This window comes from Erinaceus europaeus, chromosome 12, assembly GCF_950295315.1.
Source record: "Erinaceus europaeus chromosome 12, mEriEur2.1, whole genome shotgun sequence".
Lineage (NCBI taxonomy): Eukaryota > Metazoa > Chordata > Mammalia > Eulipotyphla > Erinaceidae > Erinaceus > Erinaceus europaeus.
In genome coordinates, this window is record NC_080173.1 from 3237875 (window position 1) to 3257475 (window position 19601).

A 19601-nucleotide genomic window follows, 5' to 3' on the forward strand; every position below is an offset into this window, starting at 1 on the left:
AGACTAGTCAAAGTAGGGAACCTCAGGAACTATGGGTATTCAAGTATTGGTGAGGGGCAGTTCAAGATTTGACAACTAAGTATGTTATGCCTGAGAGTATTAATTTTTTTTTCTTAGAATTTCAGGTTTGATGGGTGGAAACTAACTTCATTTTTTTACTACTTCTTATAACAAAGTGATGCAAAGTTCATTTCTTTCCCCTTGACAGCCATACCAACCTCATCAAATATTTGCTCAGTACCAGCACTTCCTCCCTGGCTTCTAGCTGTGATTCCAGAAGATTCCTTCTGTCCTTTGCAAGTCTGAGAACGTTCTACATCTACGAGGATATGCAGTGTGGTGTATTTAGGGAATCATACTATATGTGAAATTATGTAACCGTGTGCACACTCAAGAGATTGAAGGGACATGTTTGGGTGACAAAAACAGACTTTTTCTTTATCAGGAGATCCTTTAAAAAACAAACAAAAAAAGAGAAAAGAAAATATAAAACTCCAGGAAATATTCCTATGGAGTTACTCTGACTTGGGCTGGCAAGGCTTATCTGAGAGGTACACACCAGGTACATTTAAGGGGGTTCTTTTCTCAGGGTCTGGAAGTGTGAGAGTCTCTGGGGCAGACTTTTTCCGGGGCCGATCTTTGGGAACAGACAGAAATTCCGGAGCGTCTGTGGACAGCGGTGTGGACGGAGCACTAGAAGGGGCACTGCGGACCGAAGAAGGCAGCAGGGAAATGCTGGAGATAGAAATCGCAGGTGGGAAAACGCCAATTTTCTTGTTGGTGGCTTCCTGAGTGGCTCGTTCGAATTCTCGTACTTCATCCATTGTCATGTCTTAAAAAAAAAAAAGGAGAAGAAAAATGAGCAGTTACTTAGAAGAGATGCGAATGGGTTCCTCTCGATGGTTTTAAAGGGATTATAGGAACCCTATCAGACTCTGAGGGGTCTCTATAGATTCTAAAGCCAAATCAGCATTGAGATGTTAAACCCTGAACGGATTTTTAAAAACACTGCCTATTAATATTCATCCAAGGTTTTCCTAAGCACTCTTCAGTAAATACTTTTAAGTATTCTGAGTAAGAATTTATCAGGAGAGTATATAGAACCAGACAGGCACTGTGTGTGTGTGATGGGTACTGGGGTCACTATTAGACCTGGGTATTTCCTCTTTATATAAGGGGGAAGGGAATCAGGGCAGAGACACCCTGACCCAGACTGTCCTGTGCTTCAGATAGGGTGTTGTCAGGTGATGTGGTGTTTCTAATGCCTACATATTTCTTTATTGTTCTTTCTAAAAAATATTCATTTATTCTCTTTTGTTGCCCTGGTTGTTTTACTGTTGTAGTTATTGTTGTTGTCATCGTTATTGGATAGGACAGAGAGAAATGGAGAGAGGAGGGGAAGACAGAGAGGGGGAGAGAAAGACAGACACCTGCAGACCTGCTTCACTGCCTGTGAAGCGATTCGAATTGGGATCCTTACGCTGGTCCTTGCACTTTGCACCACGTGTGCTTAACCTGCTGTGCTAACGCCCAACTCCCTTACTGTATTGTTCTCAAGAAAATTAAAAAACATCAGTATAGGGACGGCAAGGTAGCTCACCAGGGGGGTGCCTGCTTTGTCATGCAGAGGACAGACCCAGGTTCAAACCTGGGCCCCACGGCACCTGGGGCAGTTTCAGTGTTGTGGTGTCTTTCCCTCTCCGTCTCTCTCTATCTGAAAGTTTCTCTCTAGCTGAAAAAGTGATACCCTGACAACTGAAAAATGTAAATATTTCCTTAATGTATGTATACACTTACCACTATTAAATTACTTGCTTATGTGAATGAAAGACCAGGGAACTTCACCAGTTATGAAGTTCTGTTTTCTTTCTTCCTTTCTCTCTCCTTTCCTTCTTTTTTCCCTCTTTCTTCCTCCCCTTCCTTCCTTCCTTGTTGCATGGTGCTGGGGACAGACAGCAGGGCCTCATGCATGCTGGCCATGTTTTCTACTCTACCACTGAATCGTCACCCCAGCTCATTTTTCGGACAGATACATCACGGCTACATGACAATGATGACTTTTTTCTCGGGACTCTGGTGGTCCTTCTTGCTCCATTATTAACTATTCTCAGTCTGGCTACCCCTGGTATCTTTGCCATTCTTATTTGCTGTTAGTAGGGAAAACAGGTTAACAGCTTCCGCAAGGAAAATCATTGAGTCTACAGGTTTGCCATGGGAGGAAAGGTGAAATCTGCCGCCCAGGGATTGTTTCGTATTTGTTTTAGCTCCCCAGAGACCCATTAGGTGATACTGTCTGTGTAAACTACCATGGAACCCACACAGCCATCTTGGGAATGTGAACTGTGGGGTAAATATTCACAGCATGGATTAATTATTCGTTTACATATAATAGGTAGTATAACATGAGCAGTTGGAAATTGTTTTTAAAAAGTCAAATTCCCAAATGCCTGTTGACAGATGTCCGGATAAAGAAACATGGGATATATACTCAATGAATATCCCTTGGGGGCCATTAAGAGATGGCACTGTGTTGTTTGGGATAAAAATCAATGGAACAGGAGGTGTTACGTTACGTGAAAATAAGTAAAAATGAGCAGAATATATTTGGAAAACAGATCACAAAAATAGATGAGCTTGTAAAAAAATATAACAATAACTAAACTCTTTTTAAAGTATTTATTTCTTTATTCCCCTTTGTTGCCCTTTTTTTGTTTTGTTGTTGTTGTAGTTATTGTTATTGATGTCACTGTTGTTAGATAGGACAGAGAGAAATGGAGAGAGGAGGGGAAGACAGAGAGGGGGAGAGAAAGACAGACACCTGCAGACCTGCTTCACCACCTGTGAAGCGACTCCCCTCCAGGTGGGGAGCCGGGGGCTCGAACCAGGAGCTTAAGCCGGTCCTTGTGCTTTGTGCCACGTGTGCTTAACCCGCTGCACTACTGCCCGACTCCCAACTCTCTCTCTCTTTTTAAAGATTTTATTAATCAAAAGAGGAAAGAAAGAGAACCAGACTTTACTCTGGGACACGTGTGGCTGGAGATTGAACTCGGAACTCATGCTGGAGAGCCCGGGGCTTTATATAAGCACGAAGCCACCTCCCGGGCCACATAAACTGACTCTCGGACTGTGAAAACTATGATGTTGTTATCTGAGGAAGTGGAGTGGGCATGGCGACAAAGGTGAAGGGCTCCAGGAACTTTGGTGCTGGGTGTTGTGACGTGTGTGTCTGTGTGTGTGAGTGAGAGAGACTTCTGAAATCTTACAATGTTGTTAATCCATGTTAAATCAAATAATAATAATAAAAAAACTCTAAGAGAATTTTCTTGGAACAATAACTAACATTTTTTTGAAAGAAAAAAGTTTTAGGAGCCGGGCGGTAGCGCAGCGGGTTAAGCGCAGGTGGCACAAAGCACAAGGACCGGCGTAAGGATCCCGGTTCGAGCCCCTGGCTCCCCACCTGCAGGGGAGTCGCTTCACAGGCGGTGAAGCAGGTCTGCAGGTGTCTGTCTTTCTCTCCCCTCTGTCTCCCCTGCCCCTCAGCTCCTCTCCATCCCACCCAATAAAAATGGGGAAAAAAAATGGCCTTCAAGAGCGGTGGATTCATGGTGCCTACACCGAGCCCCAGATAACCCTGGAGGCAAAAAGAAAAAAAAAAGTTTTTACAAGGAAAGTTTAAAAATTATTAAAATGTTGATAATAATATAAAATTTAAAATAACAGCAAAATGTGTACCTATAAACTTGCCACTTTTTAAGCATACTAAGACTACTAGACAAACTAAGAAATTAAGTTAAAGATTAAGTTTTCCAAAAAAGAGGTATTTACAAGGCCAGACAGTGGTGCACCGGGTTAAGCACATGCATTACAGTGCTTGAGGTCCTAGGTTCAAGCCCCAGGGGAAGAAGCTTCATGAGTGGTGAATCAAGGCTGCAGGTCTCTCTCCTTTCCCATCTCTCTGTCTGTCTCTAGCCAATAATAAATAAACAAATAATATTTTAAAAAAGCTTTCAAAAAGAGAGGTATTTACTTCCAAATGAAACAAGACTCTCAAGAGAATTCTCAAGTGAATTCTCCTGTAATAATATTGGAAAACTCGGACTTTTTTGAACAGGTGGCTGAATATAGTGCTGTACTTCACACCTCCAGCAGGGGGCAGGAGTCATACAGAGTACAGAATTTTGATTCTATTTTCTCTTTCAGAGTCTCTTTAGAAGTTTCCTTCCTGGTTCGAGCCCCGGCTCCCCACCTGCAGGGGAGTCGCTTCACAGGCGGTGAAGCAGGTCTGCAGGTGTCTGTCTTTCTCTCCTCCTCTCTGTCTTCCCCTCCTCTCTCCATTTCTCTCTGTCCTATCCGACAATGACAACAACAATAATAACTACAACAATAAAACAACAAGGGCAACAAAAGGGAATAAATAAATAAAATAAATATTAAAAAAAAAAGAAGTTTCCTTCCTTAACAGCATGGAAACTGCTCCTTGGTTGAAAAGGAGATTGTTATTTTCTTATTTTCAAGTTCGTAGATTTTTTTTTTGCGTGATTTTAATCTAATTAGGCCCTACTGTCATTGATGATTTGAATTTTATCAAGAACCCATGCAAATTTTTTAAAAAAAAATATTTATTTTATTTATTCCCTTTTGTTGCCCTTGTTGTTTTATTGTTGTAGTTATTATTGTTGTTGTCGTTGTTGGATAGGACAGAGAGAAATGGAGAGAGGAGGGGAAGACAGAGAGGAGGAGAGAAAGACAGACACCTGCAGACCTGCTTCACCGCCTGTGAAGCGACTCCCCTGCAGGTGGGGAGCCGGGGTTCGAACCGGGATCCTTATGCCGGTCCTTGTGCTTTGCACCACCTGCGCTTAATCCGCTGTGCTATAGCCCGACTCCCGCAAATTTTTTTAATGACAGACACAATTTCTTGATTTCAACTGGTTTTCATTATTATAGAGACAACAATGGGCCAGTCCGGGAGGTGGCGCAGTGGATAAAGTGTTGGACTCTTAAGCATAAGGTCCTGAGTTTGATCCCTGGCAGCGCATGTACCAGAGTGATGTCTGGGTCTCTCTTTCCCTCTCCTCCTATGTCCCTCATAAATAAATAAAATATTTATAAAAAACACAATGGGGAGGCCTGGGTGGTAGCACACCTGGTTGAGTGCAAATGTTACAGTATGTGACTCCAGTTGCGGGTTCGAGCCCCTGGTCCCCACCTGCAGGGGGTTGGCAAGTGGTGAAATAGGGCTGCAGGTGTCTCTCTATCTCCCCCTTCCCTCTCAATTTCTAGCTGTCTCTCTCCAGTAAATGCAGATAATAAAAATAAAAAAGACATTAAAAAAAGAACACAGTGGGAAGACTAGCTCCCAATCTGATGAAATCACAAAGCATTTAAAGTGCCCAGTTCATATATTCTAAGGACATGGACTTCTCTTATACTGAAACCACGGGGACAGCTGTGAATTGCAGTTGGAGAAGGTAAGAATTTTCCCAGAGGGAGAGCCATCTTGGTACCACTGTGTACCTACTGAATTTCTTTTCTTTCTGTCTGTCTGTCTTTTTTTTTTTTTTTCACTTCCAGGGTTATTGCTGGGGCTTGGTGCCTTCACTATGAATCCTCTGCTCCTGAAGGCTATTTTTTCCCTTTTGCTGCCTTTGCTGTTTTGTTGTTGTAGCTATTATTGTTATTGTTATTGATGTCATCGTTGTTGGATAGGACAGAGAGAAATGGAGAGAGGAGGGGAAGACAGAGAGGGGGAGAGAAAGACAGACACCTGCAGACCTGCTTCACCGCCTGGGAAGCGACTCCCCTGCAGGTGGGGAGCCGGGGGCTCAAACCGGATCTTTACACCCGTCCCTGCGCTTTGTGCCATGTGCGCTTAACCTACTGTGCTACTGCCCTGCCCCCCCAGTTTATTTTCTAATAGTAATATTTACAATAAAACAGAAAGAAAACCAAGCAAAGACCCTTAGCCTAGGACTGGGGAGACAGCGTCATGGTTCTGCAAAAGACTTTCATGCCTGAGGCTCTGAGGTCCCAGGTTCAACCCCCACATAAATAGTATGTTTCTCTCTGTATGTTTCTCATTAAAACAAAATGAAAAAAAAAAAAGCCTTAGTCTCTAAGCTATCTGACCTTAGAATAAGACAGGCCATGCTTAGTGTCCTCTGGGCATGCAGCATCTCCCCCTGGCTTATCTCATCATGCTTCCACAGCTGCAGCCTAAATTCCCCAAAGAAAAAGTAACTGCAAATGACAGAAATTCAAGAGCAACGTCCATGCCACGTATTTCTCATCTTACAGCAGGGTGGGGAGGGTGCATGTCCCATTGGAACTGGTGTTTACACGGGGAGGACACCCCAGTTAAGCCTCATCAAAACAGCTTTCTGCAAATCTAATCACTGCATGCAAATGGTGGGGGAGAAAGCTGGGGCCACTCCCACCTGGAGGCAATCACATGCTTCAATAGCAGCACGCACACGAGCCTGGCGCAGCACACCCCAAAGGCATGCTCGGAACACTTCTCCAAACATTTCCAAAGGGCTGCAGGAAGGCCTTCCTCACAGTTCGAAAGCAGCCATGTATAACATCTCTCATTCTGTTATTGTTGTTTAAAAAAAAAACCAACTAAATCATGAATTAAAAAAATATAATCTGGTGGTCCAGGAGGTGGCGCGGTGGATAAAACATCAGACTCTAAAGCATGAGGTCCTGAGTTCAATCCCTGGCAGCACATGTACCAGAGTAATGTCTGGTTCTTTCTCTCTCTCTCTCTCTCTCCTTCTCTCTTCATGAATAAATAAATAAAATCTTTAAAAAAAAAAAAATCTGTATTATTCTGGAGTCTGGGCTACCAAACATGAGGTCAGCTCTTTGCCAGGCGTGAGCTAGTACCCAAAGACAGACGTCACAGCTTTGGCCGATGATTCAGATAACTGACTCAGGGATTCCATTTATCTTTGATATTTGTGTCTCCGCACTAGCATGGATGATTGGGAGATGCTATACCCAAGACGCTGGCAGGCATCACTCAGCTAACTCTCTCGTTTGTCATGTGACAAAGTCCCAGGAGACTTCAGAGGCTTATCTCAGTCCCAGCAGGGCCCAGCTCAGCAGGCTCTCACTGCCTACCTGCATGTGTCCCATCAGAGAGGAACCTTAGAGAGAAGGAACCCATAGGCTAAAACAACCAAAGAGTGCCCGAGAAAGCATTTCCAAGCAATGTAGAGAAACTGAAAATAGCAGATGAGCCAGGATGGCTTCTTGCATGAGTAACTCAGTATTACCTAGATTTGTGAAAGTTGCAGGCCTGATGTTTTAGCTTTCCTCTGACATTCATTTTCTACCTTCTGTCCCTTGATGGTGCAGCCTGTTCATTTAGTATCCCAAAATGCTGTTTTTCACTCTCCATGTTCTTGGCTTTATGAAGGAAACAACCCCTCAGCCAAGTGGCTACAAAGAATTGAAAAGTCTTGGAAGCAAGAGTCAACACTGTCCAATTCAGACCCAGCTCAGCTACTTAACCAAGAGCCTCTATCTCACTAGTTTTTTTTTTTTTTTTTTTTTTTGGTGGAAGCTTGAGAACTGAGTATCTACATTATTTCAAAGATCAGTTTATGTGTACGTTTGGTAAAAGGTGGACAACATGTTTTAAAAATTCTACATACACTTGTTTGGGCATGGCTCTCTATGCCATCCACAGTGGAGGGGTGCTGATTGCAAACTCTTATGTTGGTTTGTTCATGCATGTTTTTCTCGTATTCCCGAACATCCTCCATTGTCATATCTGAAAGAAGGTCGAGATGTTGGCAACTTCCATTATTAAATGCACACTTTCAATGAGAGACTTTAGGGAAAGATGGTAGCTTAGCAGAAGCTAAAGAGAGGCTTACGAAGCAGGGGATTAAGTAACTTTATGAAGAGTGGATCATAAAGTTAGCTAACCAGCCAAAGGGGCAGTGAGGAAAAGGAAGTCAAGTCATCTTAGAATGGAGAAGAGTGGAGATTATCTAGCGGGGATTCTTATAAAGTGAGCTAGCTAGGTAGAACGTGTTAGCATGTGTGCCACAGCCTGGGATCTCCTAAGACACCATTAGAAGATCCCTTCAGGGACAGGGGTCAGGTTTGTGTGGTTTAATACTTACCTTCCATGCACCTTTCAAAAACAGATTTGGAGATTATTTAAGTCAATGCATTCAACAATAGAAAGGACACTTTCATTGCTATTATAAGAGACGTGATGTCCAAAGCAGAGAAATGATGTTCTGTGGGGCAGGTGAGACTTGGTGCAATGCTCACACGGCGCTGAGCTTCTGCACAGAATACATGGTGTGAGGAGTGCAGGTCTATACTGAACTTCAAGTCTAGCCTGCCAGCTGGCTGACGGCTGGCACTATTTCCACCCACACGGATCTATAAATAAAGTGGTACATGACATTAGGAGCTTGGGCCCAAGTCTGGAGTTCTTCAGCATTTCAGGATATCCGTCTCCTAACTCAGTGGTTCTCAATAGGAGCTGTTTTATGACCTCTTTGGTTGTCACAGCTGAGGTGGGGGTACTATTGGTGTCTGGCGGCAGTAGCCGGGGGTGCCACAGAGCATCCTATCATGCACAAGAACCCCCACCCCCCATGCCGTACACACACCAAGAAAGAACTGTCTGGTCTGAATGTCAATGGTGCTGAGGCTGCAAAACCCTCGTCTTAATCCAACTGATAAAAAAAAACAACAAAAAGAAAAAACCCCCAAAAACCTTGAAGAATCACTTATCTTTTGTATGTGCAAGGGGTAAAAATGACAATTAATTTCATTTTAAATAATTGTGTTGCTTTGGAACTGGGGAGACAGCATGATGGTTATGCAACAAATCTTTCATACCTGAGGTAACAAAGGCCCTAGGTTCAAACCTCAGCACCCTCATTAACCAGAACAGGCAGTGCTCTGGGGGAACAAAGTAATTAAAAGATATGTCTGTCTTGGCTCCGTTTCTTCTTGTCATTTTATACCATCTTCCTTCCTTCCTTTCTTTTCTTTTTTAAATTTTTTGAAAATTATCTTGATTGGATAGAGACAGTCAGAAATTGAGAGGGAAGGAGAAGAGAGAGACAGAGAGACCCCTGCAGCCATGCTTCACCACTTGTGAAGCTTTCCCCCTGCAGGTGGGGACTGGAGGCTTGAACCTGGGTCCTTGCACGCTGTCATGTGTGCACTTGACCAGGTGTGCCACTGCCTGGCCCCTCCTTATTCTTTTTCTTTTACCAGAACACTGCTTAGTTCTTTCTGGTGGTGCTGGGGACTGGGAATTGACGTTGGCATCTTGGAGCCCCAGGGTTTGACATCAGTTCATGCGTACGGTGTGAGGGTTTGCCGGAGATTTATGATTGAGTCCAGTGTGATCTGGGGCTAGGAGGGAGGACGGCTGCATACTCAATTCTAGGCTACTTAACTTAGTTAATGACCTCCCCCACACGCTGGAACTGTCAATCACAAATGCTACCCACAAGCAATGGGAGAATGTGAATGCCAAGCAGCAATCTGGCCAAGCACAGAGCATGCTTCCTTTCGGAAACAGAAGTAACTAGGAAGCAATAAAGAGATAGCACTTTGTAATGAAAACAAACCCATCTTCATTAACAATGATAACAGTTTCTTTTCAATCTAATCACTTTGATTTGATGGCTGCAATCAAAATGTCTTAAACACACTTACACCTGCAATGAAGACTGAGATCATTTTAAGCTGAAAGTATAAAAGTTAAAGAAATTTCTCGATACACCTATTCATTATGAAGCCCACTACACACAAAAAAGTCATTTAAAAAATTTATTTGTTTATTTTTTGGATGTGGGGAGCGAGGTCTTGCAGCTTCCTTTTCTCTAGTAAATCATTATTTGTCTTTAATTAGTTTAAAACTTCAGCATGCGTGAGGCACTAAGTTGGAGCCTCCACACGGACCTAAGAGCAGTATGGCCAGAAAAGGGATGGGGAAGGGCACTTCCCTGAGGGGGAGCCAGTGCTTGGCGTCGGCCCTGGAGCTGAACGTGCCAGGGCGCCGTGTGGCCCCAGGGCTGGACCCGGGCTCCGTGTACAGCAAGGCGTGGGCCCTACCTATGTTTTATTCCTTCTTCCCTCCGTCCCTTCTTGTCTCTTTTTAAACTTATTTTTTATTTGGACAGGGATAAATTGAGAAAGAAAGGGGAGAGAAGAGAGAGAAAGAGAGACAGACACTTGTGGCATTGCTTCGCTGCTAGTGAAACTTCCCCTCTTGCAGATGGGGACTGGGGGCTTGAACCTGGCTCTTTGTGTGTGGTAATGTATGAGTCAGGTGCCCTACTGCCTGACTCTTCTTTCTTTCTTTCTTTCTTTCTTTCCTTCTCTTCATTTTAACTAATTAAGGAATTAATTTTGCCTCCAGGGTCATTGCTGGGGCTCAGTGCTTGCGCTATGAATCCACTGCTCCTGGAGGCTATTTTTTCCCCTTTGTTGCCCCTGTTGTTTATCATTGTTGTGGTTATTATTGTTGTTGTCATTGCTGACGTTGTTGTTGGACAGGACGAGAGAAATCGAGAGGGGAGGGGAAGACAGACACCTGCAGACCTGCTTCACCACTTGTGAAGTAACTCCCCTGAAGGTGGGGAGCCGGGGGCTCGAACCCGGTCCTTGTGCATTGTAATGTGTGCGCTTAACCAGGTGTGCCACCACCTGGCCCCTAGGGCACCTTTTTCTAATTCTCACCAGGTGTCAGAGTTGTTTTTGAAGACATCTATCATTCTGAGTCTAACTGCCTGGACTGAGTTAAACCATCTTTGCAATCAAATCAGGTTTACAGTTCATGTTAGAAACCATTTGTTCTTAAACCTGAGTGAGTATCAGACTCACCTGGAGGTCTTGTTCCAACACAGACTCTGCAACTGGGGGGTGGCCAGTGGTAGAATACACAGCTGGAATGTGTGAGGCCCCGGATTCCACCCCCAGCAGGCAGACGCCAGAGAGGTGCTCTGGTGTCTTCCGGATACAGACTGTCTTATACATTTGGACTATCCGATTTTCATTTAATAATGAGAGAGAGGGAGTCGGGCTGTAGCGCAGCGGGTTAAGCGCAGGTGGCGCAAAGCACAAGGACCGGCATAAGGATCCCGGTTCGAACCCCGGCTCCCCACCTGCAGGGGGGTCGCTTCACAGGCGGTGAAGCAGGTCTGCAGGTGTCTGCCTTTCTCTCCCCCTCTCTGTCTTCCCCTCCTCTCTCCATTTCTCTCTGTCCTATCCAACAACAACAGCAGCAAAAATAATAATAACCACACAATAAAACAACAAGGGCAACAAAAAGGAATAAATAAATATTTAAAAAATTAAAAAATTAAAAAAAAAAAAGAAATGATCTTGACCAGGCTGAACATAGGCGCTGGGGAGGTGGGTGGGGCCACTTCCATTCATCTGATAGGATCGAGTGTCTGTCTGTCTGTCTGTGTGAGGAAGGGGCAATTTTCCCTCCAAGCTGCTAAGCGGGCCACACGCACACGCACACGCACACGCTGCCAGCAGTGATCCCCAGAAGTGTTCCTTCTCTTATTGTTGGGGGAGTGCTTCTCAGCCGGGGTGGGGGTGCTCAGTGAAAAGGCTGCTTGTCTGGGTTGGGAGAGGAATGTGTCTCCATGGGGGGAACCTTCTCTGCCGGCCTCCCTGCACTAACCACATCTGTTCTTCTACCCTCACAAAGAGCTGTCAGCACACTACCAGCTGTTCAGATGCCACCTAGCCCGACCCGATAGGTAGGTGTCCTGTGCTTAAAGGCCTCCAGGGCTGGGGGCCTTCCATTCTTCCCTCAGCATATTTATTATTCTTGCTTTGGGCGCCTTGTAATAGTCTGAGATTTTTTTTTAAAAATTTATTTTAACAACAAGACAACAAATAACCCCATCCAAAAATGGGGGGGGAGGACTTGGACAGAATATTCACCACAGAAGAGATCCAAAAGGCCGAGAAACACATGAAAAAATGCTCCAAGTCTTTGATTGTCAGAGAAATGCAAATCAAGACAACAATGAGATACCACTTCACTCCTGTGAGAATGTCATACATCAGAAAAGGTAACAGCAGCAAATGCTGGAGAGGTTGTGGGGTCAAAGGAACCCTCCTGCACTGCTGGTGGGAATGTCAATTGGTCCAACCTCTGTGGAGAACAGTCTGGAGAACTCTCAGAAGGCTAGAAATGGACCTACCCTATGACCCTGCAATTCCTCTCCTGGGGATAGATCCTAAGGAACCCAACACATCCATCCCAAAAGATCTGTGTACACATATGTTCTTGGCGGCACAATTTGTAATAGCCACAACCTGGAAGCAACCCAGGTGTCCAACAACAGATGAGTGGCTGAGCAAGTTGTGGTCTAGATACACAATGGAATACTACTCAGCTGTAAAAAATGGTGACGTCACCGTTTTCAGCCGATCTTGGATGGACCTTGAAAAAATCATGTTGAGTGAAATAAGTCAGAAACAGAAGGATGAATATGGGATGATCTCACTTTCAGGCAGAAGTTGAAAATCAAGATCAGAAAAGAAAACACAAGTAGAACCTGAAATGGAATTGGAGTATTGCACCAAAGTAAAAGACTCTGGGGTGGGTGGGTGGGGAGAATACAGGTCCATGAAAGATGATGAATGACATAGTGGGGGTTGTATTGTTATATGGGAAACTGGGGAATGTTATGCATGTACAAACTATTGTATTTACTATTGAATGTAAAACATTAATTCCCCAGTAAAGAAATAAATTAAAAAATATTTTATTTTTTTCTCTTTTGCTGCCCTTGTTTTATTGTTGTTATTATTATTGTTGTTATTGATGTCATCATTGTTGGATAGGACAGAGAGAATTGATGTCATCATTGTTGGATTAGAGAGAGGAGGGAAAGACAGGGAGGGGGAGAGAAAGACAGACACCTGCAGACCTGCTTCACCGCCTGTGAAGTGACCCCCCTGCAGGTGGGGAGCCGGGGGGCTCGAACCGGGATCTTTACTCTGGTCTTTGAGCTTTGAGCTATGTGCGCTACCGCCCGGCCCCCCAATTTTTAAAAAAAATTTAAAAAATTATTTATTTATTCCCTTTTATTGCCCTGGTTGTTTTATCTCCTTAGTTATTATTGTTGTTCTTGATGTTGTCATTGTTGGATAGGACAGAGAGAAATGGAGAGAGGAGGGGAAGACAGAGAGGGGGGAGAGAAAGAGAGACACCTGCAGACCTGCTTCACCGCCTGTGAAGCGACTCTCCTACAGGTGGGGAGCCGGGGGCTCGAACCGGGATCCTGCACTTTGTGCCATGTGCGCTTAACTCGCTGTGCTACTGCCCGACTCCCCCAGTTTTTTTTTGACTGAGTCCTTCAGTTTCTTCCTTACACCCAGCTGGGGGGGGCATCCTGTGCCTTGGCAGTTCACTTCCTGGATATCCATGTCCACCCCCCCCCCCCAACACTGCTCAACTCTAGCTAAAGGTCGGTCCCATGGATGACTGAACCAGGCATCTCGGCGCCTTCCACTCTATTTTGTGTTAATAAATACATAAGTAAATAAATCTTGCGGTCTGGGACCTCGGGGCCTCAGGCATGAAAGCTTTTTGCATAACCATTATGCTGTTGCCCCAACCCACCCAGAGTTTTTCCCTCTTTCTATATCCTGCTTCTATTCAAACCTTCTCTTCTGATCAACACACTTGCAGTGTCTGCACCTTAAATCAGAGTCCAGCTATCTTTTTCAATAGTCCTTTCTAAAAATTTGTCTGTGGCATTCTGGCACTATGAAAGTGCCTACTGACTTGGTCTTTACTTCAGGACCCGTTCACTTGCCAAACCTCTAACCAGTCTGAGCCTATTCTTTGAATACCCTTTGGGTGTTCCCTTCGTGTTGGTGGCAGAGGCACTGTGAGAGTGACTTGGAGCAGGTTTTAAACCAGCAGGCTTATGCTCCCTCTAAGAAGCTGAGAAAAGTGCACCTGGGGACAGAAGATAATGCTAGGATGTAATCACAAGAGACTCTCCTACGTCCTTAGCAAAAGACAAAAGTACAAGTGGACAGCTCTTGGAGATCCCAGGTAAGTGCATATATCACCAAGTGCAAGGACCCAGGTTTGAGCCCCCACTCCCCACCAGCAGGGGAAAAATTCATGAGTAACGAAGCAGGTCTGCATGACTCTATCTTGCTCTCCTTCTCTATCTCCCTGTCCTCTCTTAATTTCTCTATGTCCTATCAAATAAATAAATAAATAAATAAACAATAGGAAAAAAAATGGCCACAAAGAGCAGTGGATTTGTAGTGCTGGCACGAAGCCCCAGCAATAACCTTGGTGGCAATAAAAATAAATAAACAAACAAACAGAGAGAGAGAGAGATACCATGGGGGGGGGGCAGCTCACTGCCTGCATGTGAACAGCATCTTGCAGGTTCAGGGGAGGGAGTTTGATTAGAAAGAGCAAATCATCTTTCAGAAGAATGTCTCCAGGGATTTGCATTTTGACAAACCCAGGAAGATGCATTTTTCTCTTCAGAAGTAGATCTGGAAAAATGGCAAAAGACAGGGCTGGGGAGAGAGCGTAATGTTTATGCAACAGACTTTCATGTTGGGGCCAGTGGCGCGTGGCGCACCTGGTGAGCACATGTTAGTTACAATGTGCAAAGATCCAGGTTGGAGCCCCAAGCCCCACCTGTAGGGAGGAAGCTTCATGAGTGTTGAAGCAGAGCTGCAGGTGTCTCTCTGCCTCTCTCCCTCTCTATTCCCCCCTTCCTTTTTGATTTCTGGCTGCCTCTATCCAATAAAAAAATAAAGATGATGACGATGACGATGATGATGATGGTAATAATAATGATAATGATAATGCCTTTCATGTCTGAGGCACAAGGTGCTAGGCTCAATCCCCATAAGCTCCCAGAAGCCAGAGCTGAGTGGTTCTCCGGTCTGGTTTTCTCTTATTAAGAAAGAAAAGAAGAGAAAAGAAAAGAAAAATGACAAAAACTCAGTCAGTCAGACCCCAGAGTCTACAGAACCATGTCTTTTATAAAATGGGGTTCAGATGCAGCTAACAGCACTAACAATAACCACCGTCTTTGCCATTCAGCCCGATGTGCAGTTTCACTTTAAATCTGATCCCTTCTGCTCAGAGAGAGAGGGGATTGGCGAAGCAGTGACAGAAAAGCACCAGAATTCAGTCTCGGCTGTACTCAATAAATTCAGTGTGACTTAGGGAAAGGCCAAGGAGAAGGGCATTTCACCAGGCAATCACATCTAACCCAAGTCGCCGTTTGGACATGTTTGTTTCTATTTAAAGTCAAGGGCACAAGCCTCTGATGACTGATTCTGGGAACATACAGGCTTCACGTGGACAAAACTACAGTGTTGTGGATCTGGGGAGAGTGGGCCATCCATCGTAAGATGGAGCAAACCTCATTTTCATCTACTGGAAACGTGCAGAATTTACTGAACTCTTCCCAAAGCTCGGGGGAAAAAATTCCCAAAACAATAGTGTCAGAATTAAGGAAGCGCTCACGTCTCTTCCCTTGACTTCTCACAGAATTCTTATTTATTTATTTATAGTGGTAGAGTGAGTGTTTCAAGCATTCTCTGAATCAAAGGGCTACTTTGACTTGATATGATGCATCAGACAGCTTTGATCTTGAATCAGAGTTTGAGCTACATTAGGATGGGTTTGAAACCCACCCAACAGAGCATTAGAAAGCCCTGGACTGCCAAGCACGCAAACAGCAAACGCACTGTTGTGCTGCACTGTCGCGCAGTCAGTGACCCAGCACTGTGGTTCTTTCGGCCCCAGCATTCACCATTATGTCGCTTTTTCACTATGCTTTGTGGACAGTCCTTTTTCCCAAACAGGAAGTCGTAGCCCAGCCTTTGTTGTTGTCTTTCTCAGTCATAGCCGAAGCCCAACGTGACATGTTATCTAGCGGCTCTACAAATTATTTTGAGGAAGTCGACTTACCGTACCACTCATCGACCCATGCGAAAGCCTGCCTATGTCCGATCAGCAGAATATCTCGAACGACCTAAAAAAGTAAAAGAAGGAGGTTTGAAATACGATCACCTTGGATTAAAACTCTCTGGAAGAAAGATCTCCAGTTTTAGAAGTCCTGGCAATTAGATTTTTTTTTTTTCACTTGCTTCATTCACAATGACACCTTCAGGCTGATATACAGATAGTACACTGGCTTACATACTGCCCTTTTTTTTTTTTTTAAAAAAAAAACAATTAAACATTTTTTTATTATCTTTATTTATTGGATAGAGACAGAGAGGGAATGGGGTGATAGAGAGGGAGGGAGAGAGACAGAGAGACACCTGCAGCCCTGCTTTACCACTCGCGAAGCTTTCTCCCTGCAGGTGGGGACCAGGGGCTCGAACCTGGGTCCTTGTGCACTGTAACATGTGCGGTCAACCAGGTGTGCCACCACTTGCCCCCCAACCCACGGCTTCCCTTTCCAAAATGCAAATGTACTGGCTGTAAATTCCTCTTCATCTTGCTTGGAAGCTGAGCTAGGGACCCTACTGGGCAGCTGTGCAGAGGAAGCTCTAGACTGACCAGCTGGAGACTGACCTCTTCAATTAGCCTTCCCTAAAACAGGGCCAACTTTTCACTTGCAGAAGGGTGGTTCACGTAAGTATTGGAAACCAAGAACTTTTTTTTTTTTTTCTTCTGGAAGAAAGTCACTTCTACACAGAGTGTTAAACTTCCACCCAGGGAGTCGGGCGGTAGCGCAGGGGGCTAAGCGCATGTGGCGCAAAGCGCAAGGACCAGTGTAAGGATCCTGGTTCGAGCCCCCGGCTCCCCACCTGCAGGGGAGTCGCTTCACAAGTGGTGAAGCAGGTCTGCAGGTGTCTTATCTTTCTCTCCTCTTCTCTGTCTTCCCCTCTTCTCTCCGTTTCTCTCTGTCCTATCCAACAACAATGACATCAGTAACAACAGTAATAACCACAACAATAAAACAACAAGGGCAACAAAAGGGAAAATAAATAAATATTTCAAACAAACAAACAAAACTTCCACCCAAAATATTTTAAATACTGGTTACTTTTTGTTTAGTAAATGATGGTATAGGATACAAAATAAGTACATGTCCTCTTAGGCTTGACTTTTGAGTAGCAGAAGGGTGAAGAAAGAGCAGGTGAGTCGACTATTATTGAAAGAGACGAAGCAAGACACCTGCGTTTGAGCACAGCTTATTACTGGGTGTGACAGACTTGCCTGGAGACAAATGGAGTGAAGTTGTGTCAGTGCTAAGGATGAAAGCCAGGGCCCAGTGTGTGCAGAAATGCCCTCTGCTACTGCGTCCTCCCCTGGCCCCTAAAACTGTTTCATGTTGCGACAATAATGGCAATCGTGAAGACAAAGGAAAATGGTATATGTCTCTAGACTTTTGTGTGTTTAATATTACTCATATTTCATGGTATCCCACTTAGGATGTATTTATTTATTTAGCCCTTCTAAATATGTCTTCTTACTTTTCTTGGGTAGTCACAGTCCCCTCCTACCAGTCTTCTTTCTTCTTTTCTTTCTTTCTTTCTTTTTGTCAAACAAATCCAGCAATTGTCAAAAACCCTTCATGGAAGGCTCATGCATGTTTCAGTAAATGAAAGATTTTAATTTGGTGAGTTTGCAGAAATAAGGGAAGCATTTGTAATGAAGTGTTTATTACTCCAGGCCCTTGGAAATCAAGCAAGGCTTTTATGACTTGGAAGGCGGAAACATGTAATGAAAATAAGAAACAATACGAGCCACACACTCTTGAGTGCTGAGTATGTCAAATTCATGGAAATCAAAAGAACAGCACTGAAGCATCAGTGGATCTGCCCTATTACATTAAGCACAACACAGCTGTCTGCTGGAAACAAGGACTCAATAATGTGCTAATGGCTGGCTTTCCAACATTTTTTTTTTTTTTTTGCCACTCAACTGTGAATAGATTCTTAAAAAAAAACAAAAACAAAAACAAAGGTGCTTTGAGAAAGGCATCACTGGCACTTTAAATCCAAGCAATCAGGAGCCACAGATACTCATCAGTGACTCATATGCCTGAGCAGGTGTGTTTTGGGACTCTGCTAACACTTCAGTTGGAAGTGGGCAACAGGAATGCTCATTCTTAGAGAGTAACTTCACAGGTGTTTTAAGGGTAGATTCACTAAACTAGCCAAAGCCATCTGGAAGGGAACACACACACACACACACACACACACACACACACACACACACACACACACATATCAACCAAACAAGTGCCATGACTAGACCTGTGAAATATTAATATGCTCTGTGAGAGGAGAAACTAATAAAATGCAGCATGGTAGTGACCTGAGTAAAAGATTACATAGATTAAAGAGAGAGAGAGAGGATATTGTAGAAAGTCAAGAAAGGTACAGTTTGAGACAAAGAGCTCAGGCTAGAAATATTTACTGTGGGCCCTCGACTCTGTCTCATGTTTGTAGCTGGGACAGAGCAGGAGAACAGGTGATCCAAAGCTTGGTTCCTGTCTGTCTCACTTAATTCTCAGCTCTGGTTGGGCAGGATAGGTTCTCAGACTCAACAGAGGGTTGGCATGTTTTTCTACTCAAGAAACTCCAGGGAGTCGGGCGGTAGCGCAGTGGGTTAAGCGCAGGTGGCACAAAGCGCAAGGACCGGCATAAGGATCCTGGTTCAAACCCCCGGCTCCCCACCTGCAGGGGAGTCGCTTCACAGGCGGTGAAGCAGGTCTGCAGGTGTCTGTCTTTCTCTCCCCCTCTCTGTCTTCCCCTCCTCTCTCCATTTCTCTCTGTCCTGTCCAACAACAATGACAACAACAATAATAACCACAACAATAAAACAAGGACAACAAAAGGGAATAAATAAATAAATAAATAAATAAAAACTCCAATGCTCTCAATTGTGTCCCAACTATCTGTTAGAACCATGAGTCACATGATCTATTCCCTTGACCTAAATCCCAGGTTTATTCATTTTATTGTCTGCTGACCACCAATCTTGGTCAAAAAAAAAAAATTCATCTAAGTAACAACAACAAAAGAAAATGTTAAATACCAGTGTTCCCACAGAATTTTAGTAAGCTATTCTTTTAATCAGTTAATTTTTTTTATTATCTTTATTTTATTTATTAGAGACATCCAGAAATTGAAAGGGAAGGGGGTGACAGAGAGGGAAAGAGACAGAGAGACACCGGCAGCCTTGGATCGGGGGCTCGGACTGGAGTCCTTGTGCATTGTAACATGTGTGCTCAACCAGGTGTGCCACCACCCGGCCCCCTTTTACCAGTTTTTAAGTGGAAAAAGAAACATATATCAGGAGCTGGGGCAGTGGCACACTTGGCAAAGTGCAGGGGTTACTATGCACAGGGACCCAGGGCTCAAGTTCACTGGTCCCTACCTGCAGGGGGGAAGCCTCCCCAGCAGAAAGAATGGAGCCAGATCAACAGGACTAGTCAAGGCAGGAACACAGCTGAAACTGGTGTTTTATGGCTGCCAGCGACTCTTCTGTATCAGACGTATGTCATGGACAAAGTACGAGGTGCCCCTTCTAATGACATTCCTGGGATTTTCTGTTCTGTCTTTTACCTTTGGTG

General features: G+C 44.3%; 1 protein-coding gene across 1 annotated transcript in view; it reads right to left on the bottom strand.

Moving 5' to 3' along the window:
* Window positions 1-411: 411 nt before the first annotated feature.
* The window catches only part of LOC103114541 (phosphatidylinositol transfer protein cytoplasmic 1), a 142160-nt gene continuing 122970 nt past the window's right edge, over window positions 412-19601 (bottom strand). Inside the window, exons 5-6 of the mRNA XM_007524235.3 lie at window positions 15977-16040; window positions 412-832 (exon numbers count right to left, since the gene is read on the bottom strand). Coding sequence (XP_007524297.2) covers window positions 516-832; window positions 15977-16040 — 381 coding nt within the window. The 3' untranslated portion in view covers window positions 412-515. The remainder of the gene's footprint in view (window positions 833-15976; window positions 16041-19601) is intronic.